The sequence below is a fragment of the Panthera pardus genome, unplaced genomic scaffold (assembly GCF_024362965.1).
Source record: "Panthera pardus isolate Hobbes unplaced genomic scaffold, ASM2436296v1 HiC_scaffold_27, whole genome shotgun sequence".
NCBI classification, from domain to species: domain Eukaryota; kingdom Metazoa; phylum Chordata; class Mammalia; order Carnivora; family Felidae; genus Panthera; species Panthera pardus.
In genome coordinates, this window is record NW_026526843.1 from 37,044,782 (window position 1) to 37,065,963 (window position 21,182).

Genomic DNA, 21,182 nt, shown 5'->3' on the forward strand with positions numbered 1-21,182 from the left:
TCCTAGCTAGATTAACAAAAAACCTCATGCTGAAGGCATATCTACCTGAGTTTCTTTTATCCAATACATCATGTCTGACTTTCAACAAAAAAGTAAAAGTCATGCTAAAAGGCGAAAACAAACAAACAAAAAACCCAAACCAAAAAAAAAAAAAAAAAAACCCAAACAAACAAAACAACCACAGTCTAAAGACACAAATCAAGCATCAGAACCAGACTCTGTTATAGAAGGTATTTTGGAATTATCAGACGGGGAATTTCGAGTAACTGTGAGCAACTTTCGAGTAACTGCTTTAGACTCTAATGGGGAATGTGGCTAATATGCAAAAATATAAGGGGAATGGAAACAAAGAGATGGAAATTCTTAAGAAAGAATGCAAAGGAAATGTGAGAAGTCAGAAACACCATAAGAAATGAAGAATGCCTTTGATGGGCTCATCTAGTAGACTGGACATGATGGAGGAAAGAATCAGTGAGCTAAAGATATTCCGATAGAAACTTCCCAAACTGAAATAAAAGGGAAAAAATGAAGAAAAACGCAACAGAATATCCAGGAACTGAGAAAAAAATCACAGAAGGCTTAACGTATATGTAAGAAGAATACCAGAAGGAGAGGAAACGAATGAACAAAAGAAATATTTGAAGTAATAATGGCTGAGAATTTTCCAAAATTAATGACAGACACTATAGCACAGATCCAGGAAACTCAGAGAACACAAAACAAGAAAAATATGAAAAGATCTACACCTAGGCATATCATATTCAAACTGTAGGAAATCAAAAACAAAGAGAACGTCTTGAAAGAGTCTGGAGGAAAAATACATTACCTGTAGAGAAACAAAGATAATAATTACATTCAATTTCTGTTCAGAAACCATGCAAGGAAGAAAGTGAAATAAATTATTGAAAGAAACCCCCACCAACCTAGAACCTAGAATTCTGTGTCCAACAAAATTATCCCTCAAAAGTGAAAGAGAAAGAGATTTTCTCAGGCAAAAATGAGAGGAATTTGTCACCTGCCTAAATGTTAAAAGAAATTCTTCAGAAAGAAGGAAGATGATATAGACCAGAAGCTGGGATCATTTCCATAAAGAGAGGAAGAGCATTAGAGAAGAAATAAATTAAGGTAAAATAAAATCTTTTATTTTTCATATTCTGAATTGTCTAAGAAAAAAATTGTTCAAAATAATAATAACAACAATGTATTGAATGATTATAGCTGATGAAAAAGTAAAATGAATAACAACAATCTTATAAAGGATGGGAGAGAAGAAAAGAGTACTTTGCTGTAAGGTACACGCACTATCTGAGAAGTAATATAGTGTTTTATGGATTTAGATTAATTGGAAATGTGTATTGAAAACTCAAGCTCTACCACCAAAAATTTTTTCAAAATAAGTATAATTGATATGCTGAGAGAAGGGAGAAAATGGAAGAGTAGAAAATGCTCAATTAAAGCTATCGAAGGCAAAAAAAAAAAAAGAGTGGAACACACACTCACACAAAAGAGAAAATCAAGGTCAATGAATAGAAAATAATTACAGATATGGTCAATCTGAATCCAACTGTGTCAACAATCACTTTAAATGTGAATGGTCTATATGCATCAAGTAAAAGAGAGTAACAGTAGATAAAAAAAAAACAAAACATGTCCCAACTATATGTTTTCTACAAGAAACCCACTTTAAATATAAAGGTACATGTCGATTAAAAGTAAAGAGATGGTGAAAGCTGTAGCATGCTGACACTAATCAAAGAAAGTGGGAGTAGCTATGTTAATTTAAGACAAAGCAGACATTCAAGGCAAGGATGTATGTTATATGCACCTAACAGGGCATCAAAATATGTGAGGTAAAAACTTTTAGAGCTGCAAGGAGAAACAGACAAATCCACTGTGATAGTTGGACTCCCTATTAATAATTAAAAGTTACAGAAGACAGAAAATAAGGATATAATTAAACTGAACAGCACCATCAATCAACCAGATCTAATTGAGTTCTACACAGTATTTCACCCAACAGTAGAATACACATTTTTCTCAAACTCTTGTGGACCATCCACCAATGTCTGTTGAAAGTAATAGACATTATACAAAGTATCCTCTCAGACCATACGGGAATTAAGCTAGAACTCAATAACAGAATGATAGCTATAAAATCCCTAAATATTTAGAGATTAAATAATACAGCTCCAAATAGCACATGGGTCAAAGAAATCTCAATAGAAATTTAAAAATATTTTGAATTCTTTGGAAAAAAATAGAACTTAATCAGAATTCACAGCATGCAGCAAAAGCAGTGCTTAGGGGGAATTTATAGCATAGAATTAGTATATTAGAAAAAAAGAAAGATCTAATGTCAACAATCTGAGCTTCACCTTAGGAAACTATGAAAATTGGAGTAAATCAAATTCAAAGTAAGTAGAAGGAAATAAATTAAAAAAAATAAAGCAGAAATCAATGAAAATGAAACCAGGGAAACAATAGAGAAAAATCAATGAAACCAAAACTCCTTCTTTGAAGAGATTCATATAGTAAACATATAGGCAGGTTAATTAAGAAAAAAAAAAGAGATAAGACATAAATCACTAATATCAGAAATAAAAGAAAGGCCATCACCACTATTAATCCATGGTCATCCAAAGGATAATAAAGGATTATAATGAACAACTCTGTGTCCACAAATTTAATAACTTAGAAACTATGAACCAATTCCTTGGAAGATACATTTAACAAAACTCATACAAGAAGAAGTAGCCTGAATAGCTTATATCTATTAAAGAAATTAAATCAATAGTTCATAATCTCCCCAAACAGAAAGCACCAAGCCCAGATGATGAACTGGTGAACTTGACCAAACATTTAGGGAAAAAATAATGCCAACACTCTGCAGTGTGTCTTAGAAGATAGAAGCAGAAGGAACACTTTATGTAACTCATTCTATGAGGCCATCATTACCCTAATACCAAACCCAGGAAGAGATGTTACAAGAAAGGAAAACCACAGGTCAGTATCTCTTATGTAAATATTCTTAACAAAATATTAGCGAATTGAGGCTAACAATGTAGGAAAAGTGCACAATTTATGGAATTTATTCCAGGAATGTAAGGCTGTTCCAGCATTCAGAATCAATTAATGTAATCCATCACATCAACAGGCTAAAGAAGATAAATCCCATGATTATATCAATAGATGCATAAAAAGCATTTGATAAAATCCAGTGCTATCCAGCAAACCAGGAATAGAGGAGAATTTCTTCAACTTCATAAAGAACATCTACCAGAAAATCTATAGTTAACGTCACTGCTTTTCCCCTAAGGTCAGGCACAAGGCAATGATGTCTTTTCTCACCACTCCAATTCAACATTGTACTTGAACTCATAGCTAATGCAATAAGATGAAAAATGGAAACAAAGCATATAAAGGGTTGGAAGAAAGAAATAAAACTACCTTTGTCCACAGAAGAAATAAAACTACCTTTGTTCAGAGATGACATAATTATGTATGCAAAAAGTCCTAAAAAGTCAATAAAAAACCCTCCTGGACTTAATTAAAAAGTCCATTGCTTAACTCTCTGCTAGCAATGAACAACTGGAATTTGTAATTAAAGACAATGCCACTTACATTAGCACCAAAAAAACCAAAATACTTAGATATAAATCTAGGAAAATGTGCACAAGATCTCTGTGACGAAAACTACAAAATTCTCAGGGAAGAAATCAAATAAATGGAAAGATATTCCATGTGAATGGATAGGAAGACCCAATATTGTCAAGATACCAGGTCTCCCCAACTTGAACAATAGATTCAATATAATACCAATCAAAATTCCAGCAATTTATTTTTTGGAAATAAACAAAGTGATTCTAATGTTTTCACGAAGAGACAAAAGACTCAGAATTTTGAGCACAACATTGACGAACAGTAAAGTTGGAGGACTGACATTACCCAACTTGAAGACATGCTGTAGAGCTACATTAATCAAGACAGTGTGGTGTTATTGAAAGAAGAGACAAATCAGTGGAACATAATATAGAGCCCCGAAATAGACCCACACAAATATAGTGATCTATGACAAAAGGAATAATGAAATTTTATTGGAAAAAGGATAATCTTTTCACCAAATGGTGCCAGAACCACAAGACATCCACATGCAAAAAAACGAAACAAAGCAAAACAAAACAAACAAAAAGAATGTAGACCCTGACCTTAAACCTTTCACAAAAATAACTTGAAATGGATCAAAGGTCTGAATACAAAATACAGGGGTGCCTGGGTGGCTCAGTCGGTTGATCGTCCAACTTTAGCTCAGGTCATGATCTCACAGTTTGTGAGTTCGAGCCCCGCGTTGGGCTCTGTGCTGACAGCTCAGAGCCTGGAGCCTGCTTCGGATTCTGTGTCTCCCTCTCTCTCTGCCCCTCCCTCACTTGTGTGTGCTCTCTGTCTCTCTCTCTCTCTCTCAAAAATAAAATGTAAAAAAAACCCCTTTTTTTAAATACAAAAGTATAAAACTTCTAAAAGGTAACATAGGAGAAACTCTAGGTGACCTTGGATTTGGTAGTGAGCTTTTAGATATAACACCAAAAGCAAGCTCCATGAAAGAAAAAAAAAATTGATAAATTGGATTTCATTAAAAGTAAAAGATTCTGCTTTGCAAAAGACACTGTTGAGCAAGTGAAAAGACAAGCCACAGACTGAGGGAAAATATTTGCAAAACACTTATCTGATAGAGGGCTTGTGTCCAAAACATGCAAAGAACTCTTAAATCTCACGAAAAGGAAAAAGAAAAGAAAAGAAAGGAAAAGAAAAGAAAAAAAAAAAGAAAATGACCAACCCAATTAAAGGCCAAGGAGCTAAACAAACACCTCACCAAAAAAGATATATGGGTGGCAAATAAGTATATGAAAAAATGCTCCACATCATATGTCATTAGGGAATTGCAAATTAACCAATTAGACACCACCACACACCTATTAGAATGGTTATTACACGAAATAGACACCACCAAATAGTGGTGAGGATGTGGAGCAACAGGAACTCTCTTTCACTGCTTGTGGGAATGCAAAATGGTATAGTCACTTCGGAAGACAGTTTGAAAGTTTCCTGCCAAGCTAAACATCACCTTACTATGTGATCCAGCAGCCATCCTCCTAGGCATTATCCAAATGAACTGCAAACATCTCCACACAAAACCTGCTCACAAGTGTTTCTAGCACTTTTATCCACGATTTCCAATAATTGGAAGCAACCAAGATGTCCTTCTGTAGGTGGGTTGATAAGTAAGCTGTACATCCTCACAATGGAATATTATTTAGTGACAAAATAAGTGGGCTGTCAAGCAATGAAAAACCATGGAGGAACCTTAAATGCATATTTCTAAGTGAAAGGAGCAAGTTTAAAAAGCCTTCACACCTTATGATTCCGACCGTATGGCATCTTGAAAAGACAAAACTAAAAAGACAGTAAAAAGATCAATGATTTTCAGGAGTTGGGGAGACAGAGGAGGGAAGAGATGAACAGGCAGAATTCAGGACCTATTTAGGGCTCTGAAACTATTCTGTGTGATACTATATAAAGGTGGATATATATCATTATACATTTGCCGTAACTCATACAACTATGCAAAACAAAGTGCATCCTTCGGTAAACCATGTGCTTTAGTTAATATATCACTATTGGTTCATTAATTGTAATTAATGCATTACAAGTGCATTACAATTTTCATTACAAATGCATTACACTTAACATAAGATGTCAGTAACGGGAAGCTAGGGTGAGGTCAAGAGCGGATACATGGGAACTCTGTGCTTTCTGCTCAGTTTTTTTGTAAACCTAAAACTGCTTGAAAAAAAGAAGTCTATTGATTAAAAAAAAATAAAGAAAAAATGAGAGTGACATTGTAGCATTATAGAATAGTAAACGTGGTAATCTGGTAGCAGAATTCTATGTGATTTTTCTTTCCTCTCTATATTTCTTTTTATTGTTTTATTTAGGTGTAATTTACATGCAACAGAATTCACCCTTTTTCTAGGGTACCGTTTTGTGTTTTGACAAAAGTATTCTGCCATGATGTCACCATCAGAGTCAAGATAAAAATGGCTCAATCACCCAACAGATTTACTCTGTGTCCCTTTGTAGTTAAAGTTCTTACCCCACCCTGGTCCTTGGTAACTGGATCTGCTTTCTTTCCCTATTGTTTTGCCTTTTCTGGAATGAAGATAACTGGAATCATACCATACATGGACTTTGAGTCTGGCTTTATTAATTTAGCATAATGCTTTTGAGATTCATCTATGTTTGTATGCCTCAGACATTCATTTCTTTTTATTGCTGACTGATAGTCCATTATTTGGATGTTTACAGATTTATCAGTTAAAGGACACGTGAGTTGCTTTCAGGTTTTGTTGACAATGAATAGAGTCATTCTAAACATTTATGTACAGGTTTTTGTTTGACTATACATTTTTATTTCACCAAGGAAAGTGCCTAGGAATGGGATTGTTGGCTTATATATACAGTAAGTGTAGGTTAAACTTTATAAGAAACTGACAAGTTGTTTTTCCAGGGTGGCTGTACTATTTTGCATTTCCACCAGCAAAGTATGAGGAGTTGCTTTACAGTTGCTTTACATCCTCACTAGCACTTAGTATGGTTAGGTTTTTTTGAGTTAGGTGAGTAGTGATATGTAATTATGGTTTCAATTTGCATTTCCCTGCTGATTCATTATGTGTTTGATATCGGTATATCTTCTTTGGTAAAGTGTCTGTTCAAATGGTATTCCTATTTTATTTTATTTTATTTTATTTTATTTTAATTTATTTTATTTTATTTTTGAGAGAGAGACAGGGAGCACATGGGGGAGGGGCAGAAGGAGAGAGAGAGAGAGAGAGAGAGAGAGAGAGAGAGAAAGAGAGAGAAAGAGAGAGAATATTAAGCAGGCTTCACACTCAGCTCGGAGCCTGATGTGTGGCTCGATCTCATGACTGTGAGATCATGACCCGAGCCGAAATCAAGGGTTGGACGCTTAACCGACTGAGCCACTCAGATGCTCCTAAATTGTAAAACTTGTTTCCTTATTCTTAAATTTTGAGATTTCTTTATATATAAAGCTTTTACCAGAAATGCGATTTGCAAATAATTTCTCTCAGCCCATGGCTTTTTTTTTTTTAATTCTCTTAACACTCTTTCAGAGACACAAGTGCTTAATTTTGATGAGGTAATTTTTTGTAATATTTCTTTTATGGATTATAGTTTTGGTGTCATATCTCAGAAATCTTTGCCTAACCCAATATCACAAAGGTAGCCTTCAATGTTCTCTTCCAGAGTTCTAAAATATTAAAGTTTACGTTAAGGTGTATCTGTGATCCATCTTGAATTAATTTTTGTATGTGGTCTGAGATATAGATTCATTTTATTTCATGTTTTGTGTATGACTATCCAAACGTTCCAACAGCAGTTGTTGACAAAAAATACTGTTCCTCCATTGAACAGTCTTTATACCTTTGTTGAAAATCAATTGACTACGTAAGTGTGGGTCTATTTTTTGACTCATCATTCTATTCTATTGATTTGTCTAATCTTTTGCCAAAACCACATTGCCTTAAAAAGCATAATTTTACATTAAGTCTTGAAATGACATCATATGTGTCCTCCCAAATCTTTCTTTGTCAGTCTACGGCCATACCACCCTGAACGCGCCTGATCTCGTCTGATCTCAGAAGCTAAGCAGGGTCGGGCCTGGTTAGTACTTGGATGGAAGACCAAATCTTTCTTTGTCAGAATTGTTTTGGCTATTCTCCTTTAACTTTCCATAAAAAATTTGGAATTAGATTACCAATTTTTACAAAATATCTTGCTAATATTTGGTATTGGGTTTCACTGAATCTATAAGTCACTTTGTGGGGAATTGACATCTTCACAATATTGTGACTTCCAATTCACAAACAAGGTTTTTAGGCCTTCTTTGGTTTCTTTTATGATTGTTTTGTAGGTTCCTGAGTACAGGTCTGGCACATACCCTGTTAGATTTATAGCTCAGTATTTCCATGTTTTGGGGGAGCTGTTGCAAATGATACTTTTTCAAATTTCAGTTTCTTTTCCTTTTGAATTTATTTATTTTTGAGAGAGAGAGAGAGAGAGAGAGAAAGCATGAGCAGGGAAGGGGCAGAGAGAGGGAGAGAGAGAGTCCCAAGCAGGCTCTGCACTATTAGCATAGCGCCCAATGCGGGGCTGAGTCTCAGGAACCATAAGATCATGACCTGAGCCGAAATCAAGGGTCAGATGCCTATCTGACTGAACCACCCAGGCGCCCCTCAAATTTCAATTTCTAATTATTTATTATAGAATACATTAGCATAATCAGCTTTTGGATACTGACCTTGTATTCTGTAATCTTGTTAAATTTTCTTACTGTTTCTGGTAACTGTAAATAGATTCGTCGGGATTTTTCTTTGTAGACAGCCATATCTATGAATAGAACAGTTTTATGTTTTATTCTCCAATATGCATACCTTTTCCTTCTTTTCCCTTCCTGATTTCACTGGCATGGATCTCCACAAAGTGCTGGAGTGGACATCCTTGAGTAACTCCCAATCTCAGGGAGAAAGTGTTCTTTTTCCATAAAGTATGCTGTTAGCTATAAATTTTTTTAAAATGCCCTTATTAGGTTGAGGAAGACCCTCCTTCTACTTTGCTGAGAGTTTCTGTCACGAATGAATATAGAATTTTGTTAAATGCTTTTTCTGCATCTATCGTGATAATTACATGATTTTTCTTCTCCCGTTTGCTGATATGGTGAATTAGGTTGACTGAATTGGGAACGTTGTGAATCTTGAATTAGCCTTTAACTTTCAGGATAAATCCCACCTGCTCACAAAATATTATCCTTTTTATTTATCCTTAGGTTTAATTTACTAAAATTTTAGTGAGAATGTTTGTGTCTGTGTTCAGGAGGGACGTTGGTCTGTAGACTTATTTTTGTTCTCATAACACCTTTATCTGGTTCTGATGTCAGTGTCATTCTCACATCAACGATGTAGTTGGGAAGCAATCCCTCCTCTTCATTTTTCTGAAATGTTTGGTAGAATGTTTGATAGAACTCACTAGTGAGGTCATCTGGCCTTGGAGTTCTCTTTGTGACAAAGTTTTGAACTACAGATTCAAGTTCTTTAAAAGATACACGAATATTCAGGTTCTCTAGCTCTTCTACTTTGAGCTTTGGTAATTTGTGTCTTTCCAAGAATTCATTCATTTCATCTAGTTTGCTAAATTAAGTGGCATAAAGTTATTCATAATATTCTTTTTTTTATCCTTTTAAAGAAATCCTCTCTGTTGTCCCTAATACTGGAAATTGGCATCCTCTCTATGTGTATCATTGCTGGTTTTGTGAGTTTATCAATTTTATTGATTTTATTTTAAAAAACACATGGAATCTCACTGATTCTTTTTCTGTTGATTTTCTGTCTTCAATTTCACTGATTTCTGTTCTTTATTATTCCTTTCTTCTATATGCTTTTGGTTTATTTTGCTCACTTTTTCTAGTTTTTTTTTTTTTGTTTTTTTTTTTTGTTTTTTTTGAGAGAGAGAGAAAGAGACAGCAAGCGGGAGAGGGTCAGAGGGAGAGGAGGAGAGAGAGAATCTTCAGTAGGCTCCACACCCAGCACGGAGCCCAACATGAGGCTTGATCTCAGGACTGTGAGATCATGACCTGTGCTGAAATGGAGAGTCAGCTGCTTAACTGAGCCACCGAAGCACCCCACCTTTTTCTAGTTTCTTAAGGTATTGGTTTGAGAGTTTTCTCCTTTTCTAATATAGGTGTTCTAGTGATCTAGGCCTTTGAGTACTTCTTTAGCCAAATCTCACTGATTGTGACATGCCGTGTTTTTATTTTCATTTGGTGCAAACTATTTTGTAACTTTCCATTTGATTTTTTTCTTCAACCACAGGCTATTTCTGAGTTACCGGTATATTAAAAGTGGTTGTCTTCATGCTGGAATTGCGTGTAATGTTTTTCACGTATATACATTTATGTTTTTACTTTGTTCTTTCTGGAACTTTGTGCAAGTTTTCCAGGTTTCTACATTAAGTATGCATTGCTTTTCTAAGACGAAAACAATTACTATAAAATGACACTCTACGTTTTGTAGTACTTCTTCATTTACAGAGTTTCATTTACTCCTCCAACCTCTGCTTGAGAAGCAGATAATCTGTATCCCACAGGTATGGAACACAGATTGGCAGGTTTTTTAACTTTAATTTTTTATTTTTTTTAAGACTGATAGTTTCACTGACTTGCTCAATGCCACACAGGTAGAGCTGGTTTAGAATTCAAACCCACATTTTCTGACTCTCCCAGCTCATTCTTCCGAACAAGTTGGAAACAAAGATTTGAAAAGTAAATTGGAATTTATTTTTGGGTGGTTGGAAAAAAAATCATTGAGGGTCTTGAGTGAGTGGCTGCTTGAGACAATGATCTTAGTGTAGCTTTTTTTTTAAATGTTTATTCATTTTTGAGAGAGAGCGTGAGTGGGGGATAGACAGGGGGACTCGAGGACTCCAAGCAGGCTCTGTGCTGACAGCAGTGAGCCCCATGTGGGGCTCGAACTCATGAGTTGTGAGATCGTGGCCTGAGCTGAAGTCTGACATTCAACTTAGTGAACCATCCAGGCGCCCCTTTCAGTGTAGTATTAATCTGAATCTCTGATTTCTAGTGAGGTTGAACATCTTTTCCTGTTTATTGCCTGTTCCCATTTCTTCTTCCCCCAAATTGTTATTCATGTCTCAGGTAAATAGGTCATCTTTCTAATGGATTGGTTGGTCCTTTACTTATTAATTTAAATGATCAAAAGTTCCCAATACTCATAGTTTATTTATTGGAAAGATCTTCTCCCAGTTTCTTGCTCATCTGCCTTTTCTTTATTCAATTTGCTCATCAGCGAAATGTGTACTGGAGAGTGAGGGAAACTAATATGTTTGCTACAAGAAGAGTCTTGGTTTGTTTTGACCTTGTGTGTTGGGAAGCAGGAGATAAACGAGGATGGGATTCGGTGAATCACATGTTTGGAGATTCATTTACCAGTCAGTTGTTAACTGATTACATTTATTGGCCCCAGCGTAGTAGGCCATGTGATAGAGAGCAAAGAATAAATGTTGCCTGCTTTTTTGAAAAAAAAAATTTAATGTTTATTTTTGAGAGAGAGAGAGAGAGCATGAGCAAGGGAGGGGCAGAGAGAGAGGGAGACACAGAATCCGAAGCAGGCTTCAAGCTCTGAGCTGTCAGCACAGAGTCCAACGCGGGACTCCAACTCAGGAACCACAAGATCGTGACCCAAGCTGAAGTCGGATGCTTAACCAACTGAGCCACCCAGGCGCCCCAAATGTTGCCTGCTTTTGAGGAGCTTTTACTTTGATGGAGAAATAAGACCTGTAAAGTAATACAAGAAACTGTGGCACAAGACAGGCTATGGCTATGAAAGTTTCTTTTCATCAAAGGGGAAGGGGACATTACTTTGGAGCAAATGGGGAGTTGTTTACATAAGAAACAGTCTTTGAGTTGAATGAGAGCAAAGACTACGGATATTCTTGCTCACCATTTTATCCCCAGCAGTTAGCAGAATGCCTGACAATAAGTGTCCAGGGCGCCTGGGTGGCTCAGTCGGTTAAGCGTCCGACTTTGGCTCAGGTCATGATCTCGCGGTCTGTGAGTTCAAGCCCCACATCAGGCTCTTTGCTGTCAGCAAAGAGTCTGCTTCAGCTTCTCTGTCTGTCCCCCTCTCTCTCTGCCCCTCTCCCGATTGTGTTCTCTCTCTCTCTCAAAATAAATAAATTAATTAATTAATTAAAAAAAGAGTAAGTGTAAAATACTTGGTTAATAATTGAATGATATTAGCATGCATGGGCAAAAGCCGTTTATAGGAACTTAACACAGTTCTTTTCATTCATTACTCCTACACCACCACCAGGCAGCTCTGAGAAAGAGAGATCAGCATTTCAGACCTTAGCTTGCATTTCCAAAGCAAGGAGCACAACTTCTTCCAAAAGGACACCCGACATTCTCTCTTATCTTACCATTGGAACAGAGCGGTAATCAGGATCTTGGCTTCACTGAGGCAAACCTGGGTTTGACTCTCATGTCAGTTACTTGCTGGTTAGAGGACCCTTGATTTCCCTCATCTATGAAATGAGATTAATGGTAGTGCCTACCTTGTTCGATCATCGTAGGATCAAATAAGCAAAGCATGTAGAACACGGAGCTCCTAGAAGGGCTTCTGGAAATATCCCCTATGCCTCTTCTCTTGAAGTACCCTAAAACAGATGGAAAGTGTGATTGCCTTTGGATTTTATGACTTTGTCTGTGGTTTCTAACTGCCCTATTCTCCATCTCCTTCCTCACAGATTCAGAGACATATTGTGTGTTTCAAGACAAGAAGTACAGAGTGGGTGAGAGATGGCATCCTTACCTGGAACCTTATGGGTTGGTTTACTGTGTGAACTGCATCTGCTCAGAGGTACAATCCTTCCCAGCATATGATTACCCAGTTTGCTCCTCAGACATACTTCCTTTGCCTGAATGGCCGGGAAGCATGGGCGGTAAAAGCCTAAGAAAAGTTAGGAAGCAGCTTCTATGGAAAAACAAACATCTGACTTTTTCATCTTGTTGCGTTTTGGCTTGTTGCCTTTGGGATCCCTGAGTATTTGCTTGGGACAGATATTTATAGTCTCTTAGCCAAATGATATGGGACATGGTGGGAGAAGGTAGAAGAGTTTGATTCCCGGGAATGGGGAAGCAAAGCTCAATTAGAATACCTGGATTGTAAGACAAAACCGTTTTCGAAGATCATGTTCAAGGCTGGCCTTTAGAGAAAAGATGAGGACAGGTTATACACTGGTTCCTTGGGAGAGTGTATTTTTTGTTGACTCCACCAGAAACTATAATTAGGATCGAGGCTGTGAAACCTTGGCCTGTACCTGCTGATGATTGGAGTTCCCTTGGCGTGGCCTTGGCTCCTGACCAATCATTTGGAGAGGTGTTTGGATACATTAAATGTCATCTTTGCAATAGACAAAATAGGCAGTATCGTCTTCTTTCTGTGGCCTTGACCCAGGGCCACAGGTGTGGTCGATCTTTCTGGATAAGCTTCTACCATCACATAGTAGGCCAGGGTTTCTCAATCTCTACACTATTGACATTCTGGTACAGATATTTCCTTGTTGTAGGGCCCGTCCCGGACTGTGTAGGATGTTTAGCAGCGTCCCTGGCCTCTACCCAATAGACACCAATAGCATCAATCCCAGTTATGACAACCAAAAATGTCTCAAGATATGGCCAGAGTTGCTTGGGGAGCAAAATGACCCCTGGTGGGGACCACTGCACTAGGCCAATTGGGAAAGGAAGCCTTGTACCAGGCCTTGAGAATAGAGAACTCTGAGCAGATGGAAAGAATTTTCAAGACCAGCCTCTCACGTGAGACCTTGTGGAAGGACTGTATCTCCTCCCTAGTGCCCAGGTAGAACAGAAGCAGTCACTTGCAAGCCAGATTCTTTTGCCATTTAAACAGAAATTTGGGCTTCTAGAATCTTAAGGATGTGAAAATCTAAACTTGGGGCAGTAGGAGGTAATGTTAAGAGGCTACCGGGCTCCAGGGTCAAGACAGACCATGTTTCCAATTCAGGCTCTGCCACCTGTGAGCCGTGTTATGTTGGACAAGTTACCTAACCTCTCTGCGATCCCTTCAGCTTCTTTTTCTTTAAAATGGGATCATGATACTATGTATTTCATATGGGTGTGGTAAGGATTAAATTCACTAATACATTTCAGTTACAACAGTGCTTGGTCACAGCATTCAAGAGACATCAGCTGCTGTCATCGTCATCGTCATCATCACTATCACTATGACTGTTATTTTTGTTAATCTGTTAACTCTAGAACAGAATTCAGTTCAATGCATTAAGGAGGCATCAGCGTAGGCCTCAGCCAGAAGGAGTGGTTTCTGATGTGGTTTGGTGATTTCAGTTCAAGATGATACCACCTGGCTCTGAGGAGTGTGGCACAAAAGGAGACTCTGTGGTGTTTCCAAATGCAACACTCCAAAAATTTGTTCTAGAAAGTCCATGAGAAAAGAAAAAGGTTTCTGGTAAGGTCATTTGGATTTGGATCAAAGAAGCCTGCCTCTTTAAATGGCCAGGGCAGGTATCAAATAGGGCATCTGGGGACTGATTAACTGCCTGGTATGACAAGATTGTGTCAGATTCTTGACCCAACACATTGGAAATGGACAGCTAACCCTTGGGGGCTGAGCTTTGCTGTCTGCAGGGCAAGGAAAATGTTAATATGATCCCAAATCCAACAGCTCAAGGGCTGGCATCCTCTCTTTCCACATCCTCTTTGTCACCCTCTTCCCCCACAAGAGCGTGATAGATGCAAGTAACCCTTGCTTGGAATGAATTATAGATGGAAATATGCTAATGCCCAATTGATTTCCAAAGGCCTCCCATGATCTAGCAATGGCTGAGAGCTGTCAGAGCTAGGGATCTTGTCATTGTAAATTGGGCAGGGACCCAGTCACCGCCCTCCCCCCTCCCCCCCCGCCCCCCCCCCCCCACCAGGCACACTAGGTAATCCGCTCAATTCCAAAGCCTAGCTTGTTCTCCGAAAACTTACGACTGAAACAGGAAAGGCGGAGAGGAGGCATTCAGCCTGCTGGACCCAGGCAGAGTTACGTGGAATCCAAGACCCATGTGTCAGGGATGTCTCCATGCCCAGGGGTGGGTAGCAGCTAAGGGGGACCCATCACTGGTTATCCCTTCCCTCAGGTGGTATTGAGCAGGTGATTGTGTAATTAGACTAGGCTCTTGTGGATGTGCAGCTGGAGCCAGAAAGGCTAGAAACACCACAAAGCTAGGCCAGGAGGAGCTTTTGTCCGCAGTTGGTGGGAGGCTTTGAAAATGAGAGCAGTGGTGACCCCAGCTTCAGAAAGATATGCCAGCCAGCTATCCACCAACCCAGCAGACGTGCTAGTGATGAGAAAAGGGAAGAAAATGCTGATTTCATTCAGCTCCTTGGGAATGCGTCATTCGCTGTCTGGGTGAGTCTCTGCGTGCCTGTTTCCCAGACTGGCATGACCACAGGTGACCTTTGAAAGACATTCATTTTTTTTCTCGTGGTTGCCTCCTCTCTTTCAGAATGGGAATGTGCTTTGCAGCCGAGTCAGATGTCCAAGCCTTCACTGCGTCTCCCCTGTGCATATTCCACATCTGTGCTGCCCGCGCTGCCCAGGTAAAACCAGATCGCCTCTCTCTTTCCCCGCTGTGGTTCTCCTTCCTCCCTCTTCCACCCAAGCCACTCCATCTGCCTAATTCCCCAGAAGGGAAACTTCCAGACAGAAATAACAATAGGACGCTTTTAGGCAGGCCATGCTGGCCCCTAAATGCTGTTTATAGCCCAAGCGGGGCCCATTCTAAGCTCTAATAAGTTATTGGGTACCCAGTAACAGATTTTCATTGGGCTTTTAATCATTTGAAGGTGGATGTCAGTTGGGGGAAGGGAATTGTGGCCCAGAGAGTTCGTGCCATAAACAGCCTCTTCCTGCCATGGGCAGCAGGCACCAGGGGAATTGTAGCATGGCGGCACGTGTCTCAAGCAATTAGTGCTGGGATTGCATAAATCAAAGGAGCTGAACCAGTGAGGTTTATGACAGTATAAAGCTGCCTGCCTGCTGAATAGTCACCTCCTCCAGACTGCACAGTTATTATGTACACATTGTTAAGAGCAAATCTAAGGGGGAGGCGGGCAGAGACTTTCACAAGGCCGTTAGAACCGTCTACTTTGATGGTTTGCGGCTAGGGTGTTTGTCTGAGGCAGCGGCTCCCTCAATGACACTTTGTTCACGTCTGACTGGGGCCTGGCTCCCACACCAGAGGCATGCAGGCGTGGAATGATTAAGAGAATGCTGTGGGCCGGACAGCAGGCCTAGGAAAAGCTAAGTGATGGCCTTGGGATCTGGGCAGTAGAAGCCTTGTGGCACGTAAATTGATCTTTTTTTCCTCTAGGATGGAGGTTCTTGAGGTGGAGTCCGTGGGTGGGCTTTATGGGGTCAGTGAACCCTCTAAAACGGTTTCATTTTTGGTGTAACAATGTCTACATGTAAACTCCTTTAGAGACGATCCATAATCTTACTGGTATTTGTAAAGGGGGTGTACGTGACCCTACGAACACAAAGGACCACTAGTCTAGGGCGTAGGTGGTGCTTTTTTTAAGTAGTAAAGAACTTCCAGAACTTAAAAGAGAGGAACCCAAAGTGTCAGGGCAGCAATGGTAGGAATGGGGCTAGGAATAAGGTTCAATGAAAATGCAGTTAACATTTCAGTTATAGGGATGGAGGTGTTTAATGGAGAAGAAGCCCCCAAACCCTCTCGGTCACCCCCTTTGTGAACTACACTTTCCTGGATCAGAAAATACACGCTGATGAACACAGGGACTTCTTTCCCCCATGGCAAAAGATCATGCCATGTCATACACTTATCATTCTGAATATTGATGATGACAGTACGTGCTTCAAGATGTAAGAGACTGACCTGGCAGAAGATCTACCTGCAAGTTGGTTTTTGTAATAAATCCCTAAATGAGGCTTACAGGTTTGATATTTCTTTCTTTGCTGCTTCTACTGAAACTGGATTACGAAGGAGAGGTTTGGTAGGTGGGAGCAAAATTTCCCATTAAAAAGGCCAATCTGGAGATTTTTTTCCACTTTGTTTTCCACCGGAAGCCTCCAAAAGTGGTCTCATGCCATAGGAATGTATCGAAGCTATGTAGACATTGTTCTTCCCTGGGAGGGAGGTTGAGGCATGACCCAGATACAAAACACAGGGCCGAAGATGGTAGAGTGCAATATGGCTATCACCTACCCCAGCTGCAGAATAGGAAGCAAGTATTGAGAAAAAGCAAAGTATAAGCCAGCAGTTCCTTTGGGAGAAAAGACAAGTTGTAAAGGAATCGAGGCCATCAATACCAGAAAAGAGAAATTTGTCTTTAAGGCTTATTTAACAGTTCTTTCTGTGGGAGGTAGTACGAAGGTTCCCCAATCCTTATATGCAAAAATGTCTTTATTTTGCCCTCATCCTTGAATGATAATTTGGCTGGCTAAAAAATTTCCCTCAACACTTTGAAGATACTAATAAATGGTCTGTTGACTTCCTTCCTTTGGGGATAACAAGTATGGTGTTGGATTGTAGTTCTTTTCTAGGCAACCTGTTTTCTCCTTCTTCCAGCTTTTAAGATTTCCTCTTTTTCTTTGATGCACATGACGAATGGTGTAGATATGTGATTTATTTTTCTTTAGCCTGCTCAGTCCATCATTTTTTCAGCCAAAAGACGCAAGTTTCTCTTCAATTTTTACTCATGGTTTTTCTGAACATTACATCTTACCCTTCTTTTTTCCTCGTTCTCAAAGTTGCCTTTGACATATGTTTTTGCAGCTCATTTAATTTATCCTCTATCTCTTCATGCTTCTTTTATTTTTTCTGTCTTGGCATACTCCCCGTAATGATATATTACTTCAGTTCTGTCCTCCAATTCGTGAATTCTTTCTCAGGCCTTTTCATGCCTACTATTCAGGCCATCTGTTGGGTTCTGTTTGTTCTCTTATTTTCAATAACTGTATTTCCCCCCAAGTTTTTGAACTACATTTTAAAATATCTACATATTGCTGTTTTATAAACCCTTGTTATTATTTCTTGGGACCTTATTCTTTATTTCTTTAATGCATTTAAATGTTTATTTAGGGTCCATTTTAGATAGGTTAAATGTTTGTATTTTTTCCTGGTGTGAATTCTCAGTTGTACTGGGTTTCTTGACGGCTTTTCTTAGATCTGAATTTCCCCTTGTTTTCTAAAATGTTTCTTTGCTTGTTTGTTTGGATAAGGCCTTCCTTCCTGATGGAAAGATTGTTCCAGGCCACACAGTTCACTTAGCTCTGAACCAGGTGTTTACATTAGTGTTTACACTAGTGTTTACATTAGTGTTTCAGCTTGGGCTCCCTTATGCCTGGATGGTCTATTTCGACCTCTGTTTTCTTGTGCAGTGCTAGTCCCTGATAATGATCTTGTACTGTGACCTCAGCTACAGCTGCCTACCTTGGGAGAGCCACCTCAGGTGGGCAGAGCTATGTCCATCCCTGTTTACATGGGAGGAGTGGGGCCCTAGTCTCCACCTTTACATGAGAAGCCACTTGGAGGCCATAGTTCTTGCCCGGCTGTCTGGTCCCAACTATCTGTATCCAGTCTTAGCTGCCATATGGACCATACGGCTTTGGCCCCTTCCCTTTATTGCTGTACTTTTGTTCTATGTTTTATTCCACAAGGAGTCTTGTTTTTGTTTCTGGGCATGATTTTGCAGTTTCAAAGTTTTTATTTATTGGGGCACCTGGGTGGCTCAGTCAGTTAAGCATCCAACTTCGGCTTGGGTCATGATCTCAAGGTTCGTGGGTTCGAGCCCCGCATGGGGCTCTGTGCTGACAGCTCAGGGCCTGGAGCCTGCTTCGGATTCTGTGTCTCCCTCTCCCTCTCTGTCTCTGCCCCTCTCCTGCTCACACCCTGTCTCCCTCTCTCTCTCAAAAATAAATATTTAAAAACCTTTTTTAACTTTTTATTTATTTATTTGTTTACTTACTCCCTCATTTATTTGCTCATTTTTCTTTATTGTTAGTTTTACATTTCATCCCTCACTCTTTGGTGGGAAAAGAGCAGGGAGTTCTCTCCTGTGCTCTCATGGCCATATTGAACAGGAATGCAAACCACCTCTTCTTGCTATTGAAGATCAAACAAGAGTGAACAGGTTTAATTAAACCATAGCAGAGAAGAATGGAGTTTGATAAAGGGATGAACTTTGGGACACGGTGGCTGTTAAATCCCAGAATAAATGACTAAGGAGAATTTCTGTCTCTTTACAGCATATTTCTGTAAGTAAAAAGGTACCCACCCATCTGAGATAAAGTTGTCACTGTTCTGCTTTGAGACAGGGCACTGGCTGTGATGACTCCTCTGTATTCCTTCCGCCCCAGTGATTATTAGGCATGAGGAAACTCCTGCCTTCAGGGCCACAGGAATGTTTGGTCAAAGGAAGGGGCTCTAATTTTCTGTCTTAACCCAATGGAAGGCACTGTGATGAAAATGCTTTCATTGCAAAGTAGAAGATTTATAGGCCAGGATGATGAACAAGTTCTGTATCAAAACGAGAAAACAAATGAGGAAGCTATATACCCAAGGTTTGGCCTTGCATACCATTCTGTAGCCCTATTGACTAGGGACGTTCATATGGTTGGAGATGGATTCAGTGGGAGGGTCCTGCTAGATACGCCTGGAGCTCATCTTCCGTTGGAGAAGACACAAGAGCCTTCGCCCCCCATTTGTTTCTCTGTTCACCCTGGTTCTTGCTCTCCAGACTCCCTACCCCGGAAATTTCCGAGGTTCCCACCTGTATTTGGGGTTGTCTCCTGCAGTTCCTGTTGAACTGTGGCAATCAAAGTACACACACTGCTTTTCCAGAATTACCAGAGAGAAATCTATATTGATTCCCATGAAGAGAAAACGAAAATTTTTTTTCATCAGGGCTTCCCCAAGTATCTGGGGCAGAGAGGTCAGGTCTTGGTCACATATGACGGCGTGCTCTACTGTGCCTGAAGAGGCAGGTGCTGCATGGAAGTTAGAACATTTCTTTTTTTTTTTTTTTTTTTTTTTTTAGACTTATTTATTTTGAGAGAGAGAGTGATCAGGGGAGGGGCAGAGAGAAAGAGAGAAGGAGAGAGAGAATCCCAAGCAGGCTCCACAGTGTCAGCGCAGAGCCCGACTCAGGGCTCAGTCTCATGAACCACGAGATCATGACCTGAGCCAAAATCAAGAGTCAGATGCTTAACCCACAGAGCCACCCAGGTGCCTCAAATTTAGAACATTCTTAATGACAAAGTCAAGACTGCACAGAAGTCAGAAGGGTCACTAAATCCATCCCAGTCAATAAGCAGGACTCTCATAGTCCATGATATTGAGAGATTTATAGGAACAAAATTCCAGATCTCTTTTGGTGAAGTGGAGTGGTAAAGGGGAGAGGAAGAGAGAAAGGACAGGGCTCCTTTCCTTTTGTTCTTTATATATAATTTTATCATGAAAAGAAGACTTTTATAGGCACCAGGAGTCTAAATCATGATACTATCTACAATTGTTTTAATGGCTAATCTTAATTCGCTACTCAGAATTCAGAAATTTGGGTTCCTGTTGGGGTTTTCTAGCATCCGTGGGTCATTAAAGAGCTGTTATAAAATTGCCAACATACCTGATTTTATCTCTTACCAGAGACCTAATCCACAGCGTTCCCTATTGGCTAACGGTGAAAAAATATTAGTTCCATGATGTGATTTTAAGGGACAGTGATAGTGTGGCTTTACCAAGAGAGGTATCCCTCGCCACAGTCTTTTAAATTCAAGGGAGGTTAAAGAAATGACCTTTCCAGTATAGCACTATAATCTGTGTGTTACTGTAAGGAGAAGCTGGAAACCCTATGCCATTTGTCTGTCTCTTTTTTTATTTTGAAAAAAATTTATTTTATTTTCTTGAGAGAGAGGGGGGAGCATGAGTGGGGGAGAGGGAGAGAGAGAATCCTAAGTAGGCTCCACGCTCAGTGCAGAGTTGGACCTGGGGCTCCATCCCACAACTCAGATCATGACCTGAGCCAATATCAAGAGTTGAATGCTCAACCCACTGAACCATGGTGCCCCATTATTTGTCTCTTGACGGGAGTTGGGTTGTGACCTAGATAGCAGATACAAGCATTTTTGCCATAATGTGATATGTGTATTTCTTAATTACATTTTCAAGTTTTAATTTAAATTCCAGTTAGTTAACATACAGTGTAATATTAGTTTCAGGTGTAGAACTTCCATTCAACACCTGGTGCTCATCATGACAAGTGCCCTCCTTAATCCCTGCCCCCTATTTCCCCGCATCCCTCTACCCGCCTCCCCTCCGGTAACCATCAGTGTGTTCTGTCTAGTTAAGAGTCTGTTTCTTGGTTCGGCTCTCTTTCTACCCCCACGTTCATTTGTTCTGTTTGTTAAGTTCCACATATGAGTGAAATCGTATGGTATTTGTCTTTCCTTGACTGACTTACTTTGCTTAGCATGATACTCTCTAGTTCCATC

The 21,182-nt window shown here is 39.5% G+C and overlaps 1 protein-coding gene across 4 annotated transcripts in view; it reads left to right on the forward strand.

Moving 5' to 3' along the window:
• The window catches only part of CHRDL1 (chordin like 1), a 117,742-nt gene that overhangs the window by 19,024 nt on the left and 77,536 nt on the right, over window positions 1-21,182 (forward strand). For all 4 annotated transcript variants that reach the window (XM_019426850.2, XM_053891256.1, XM_019426851.2 and 1 more), the window contains exons 3-4: window positions 12,391-12,503; window positions 15,178-15,271. In XM_019426850.2, coding sequence (XP_019282395.2) covers window positions 12,391-12,503; window positions 15,178-15,271 — 207 coding nt within the window. The remainder of the gene's footprint in view (window positions 1-12,390; window positions 12,504-15,177; window positions 15,272-21,182) is intronic.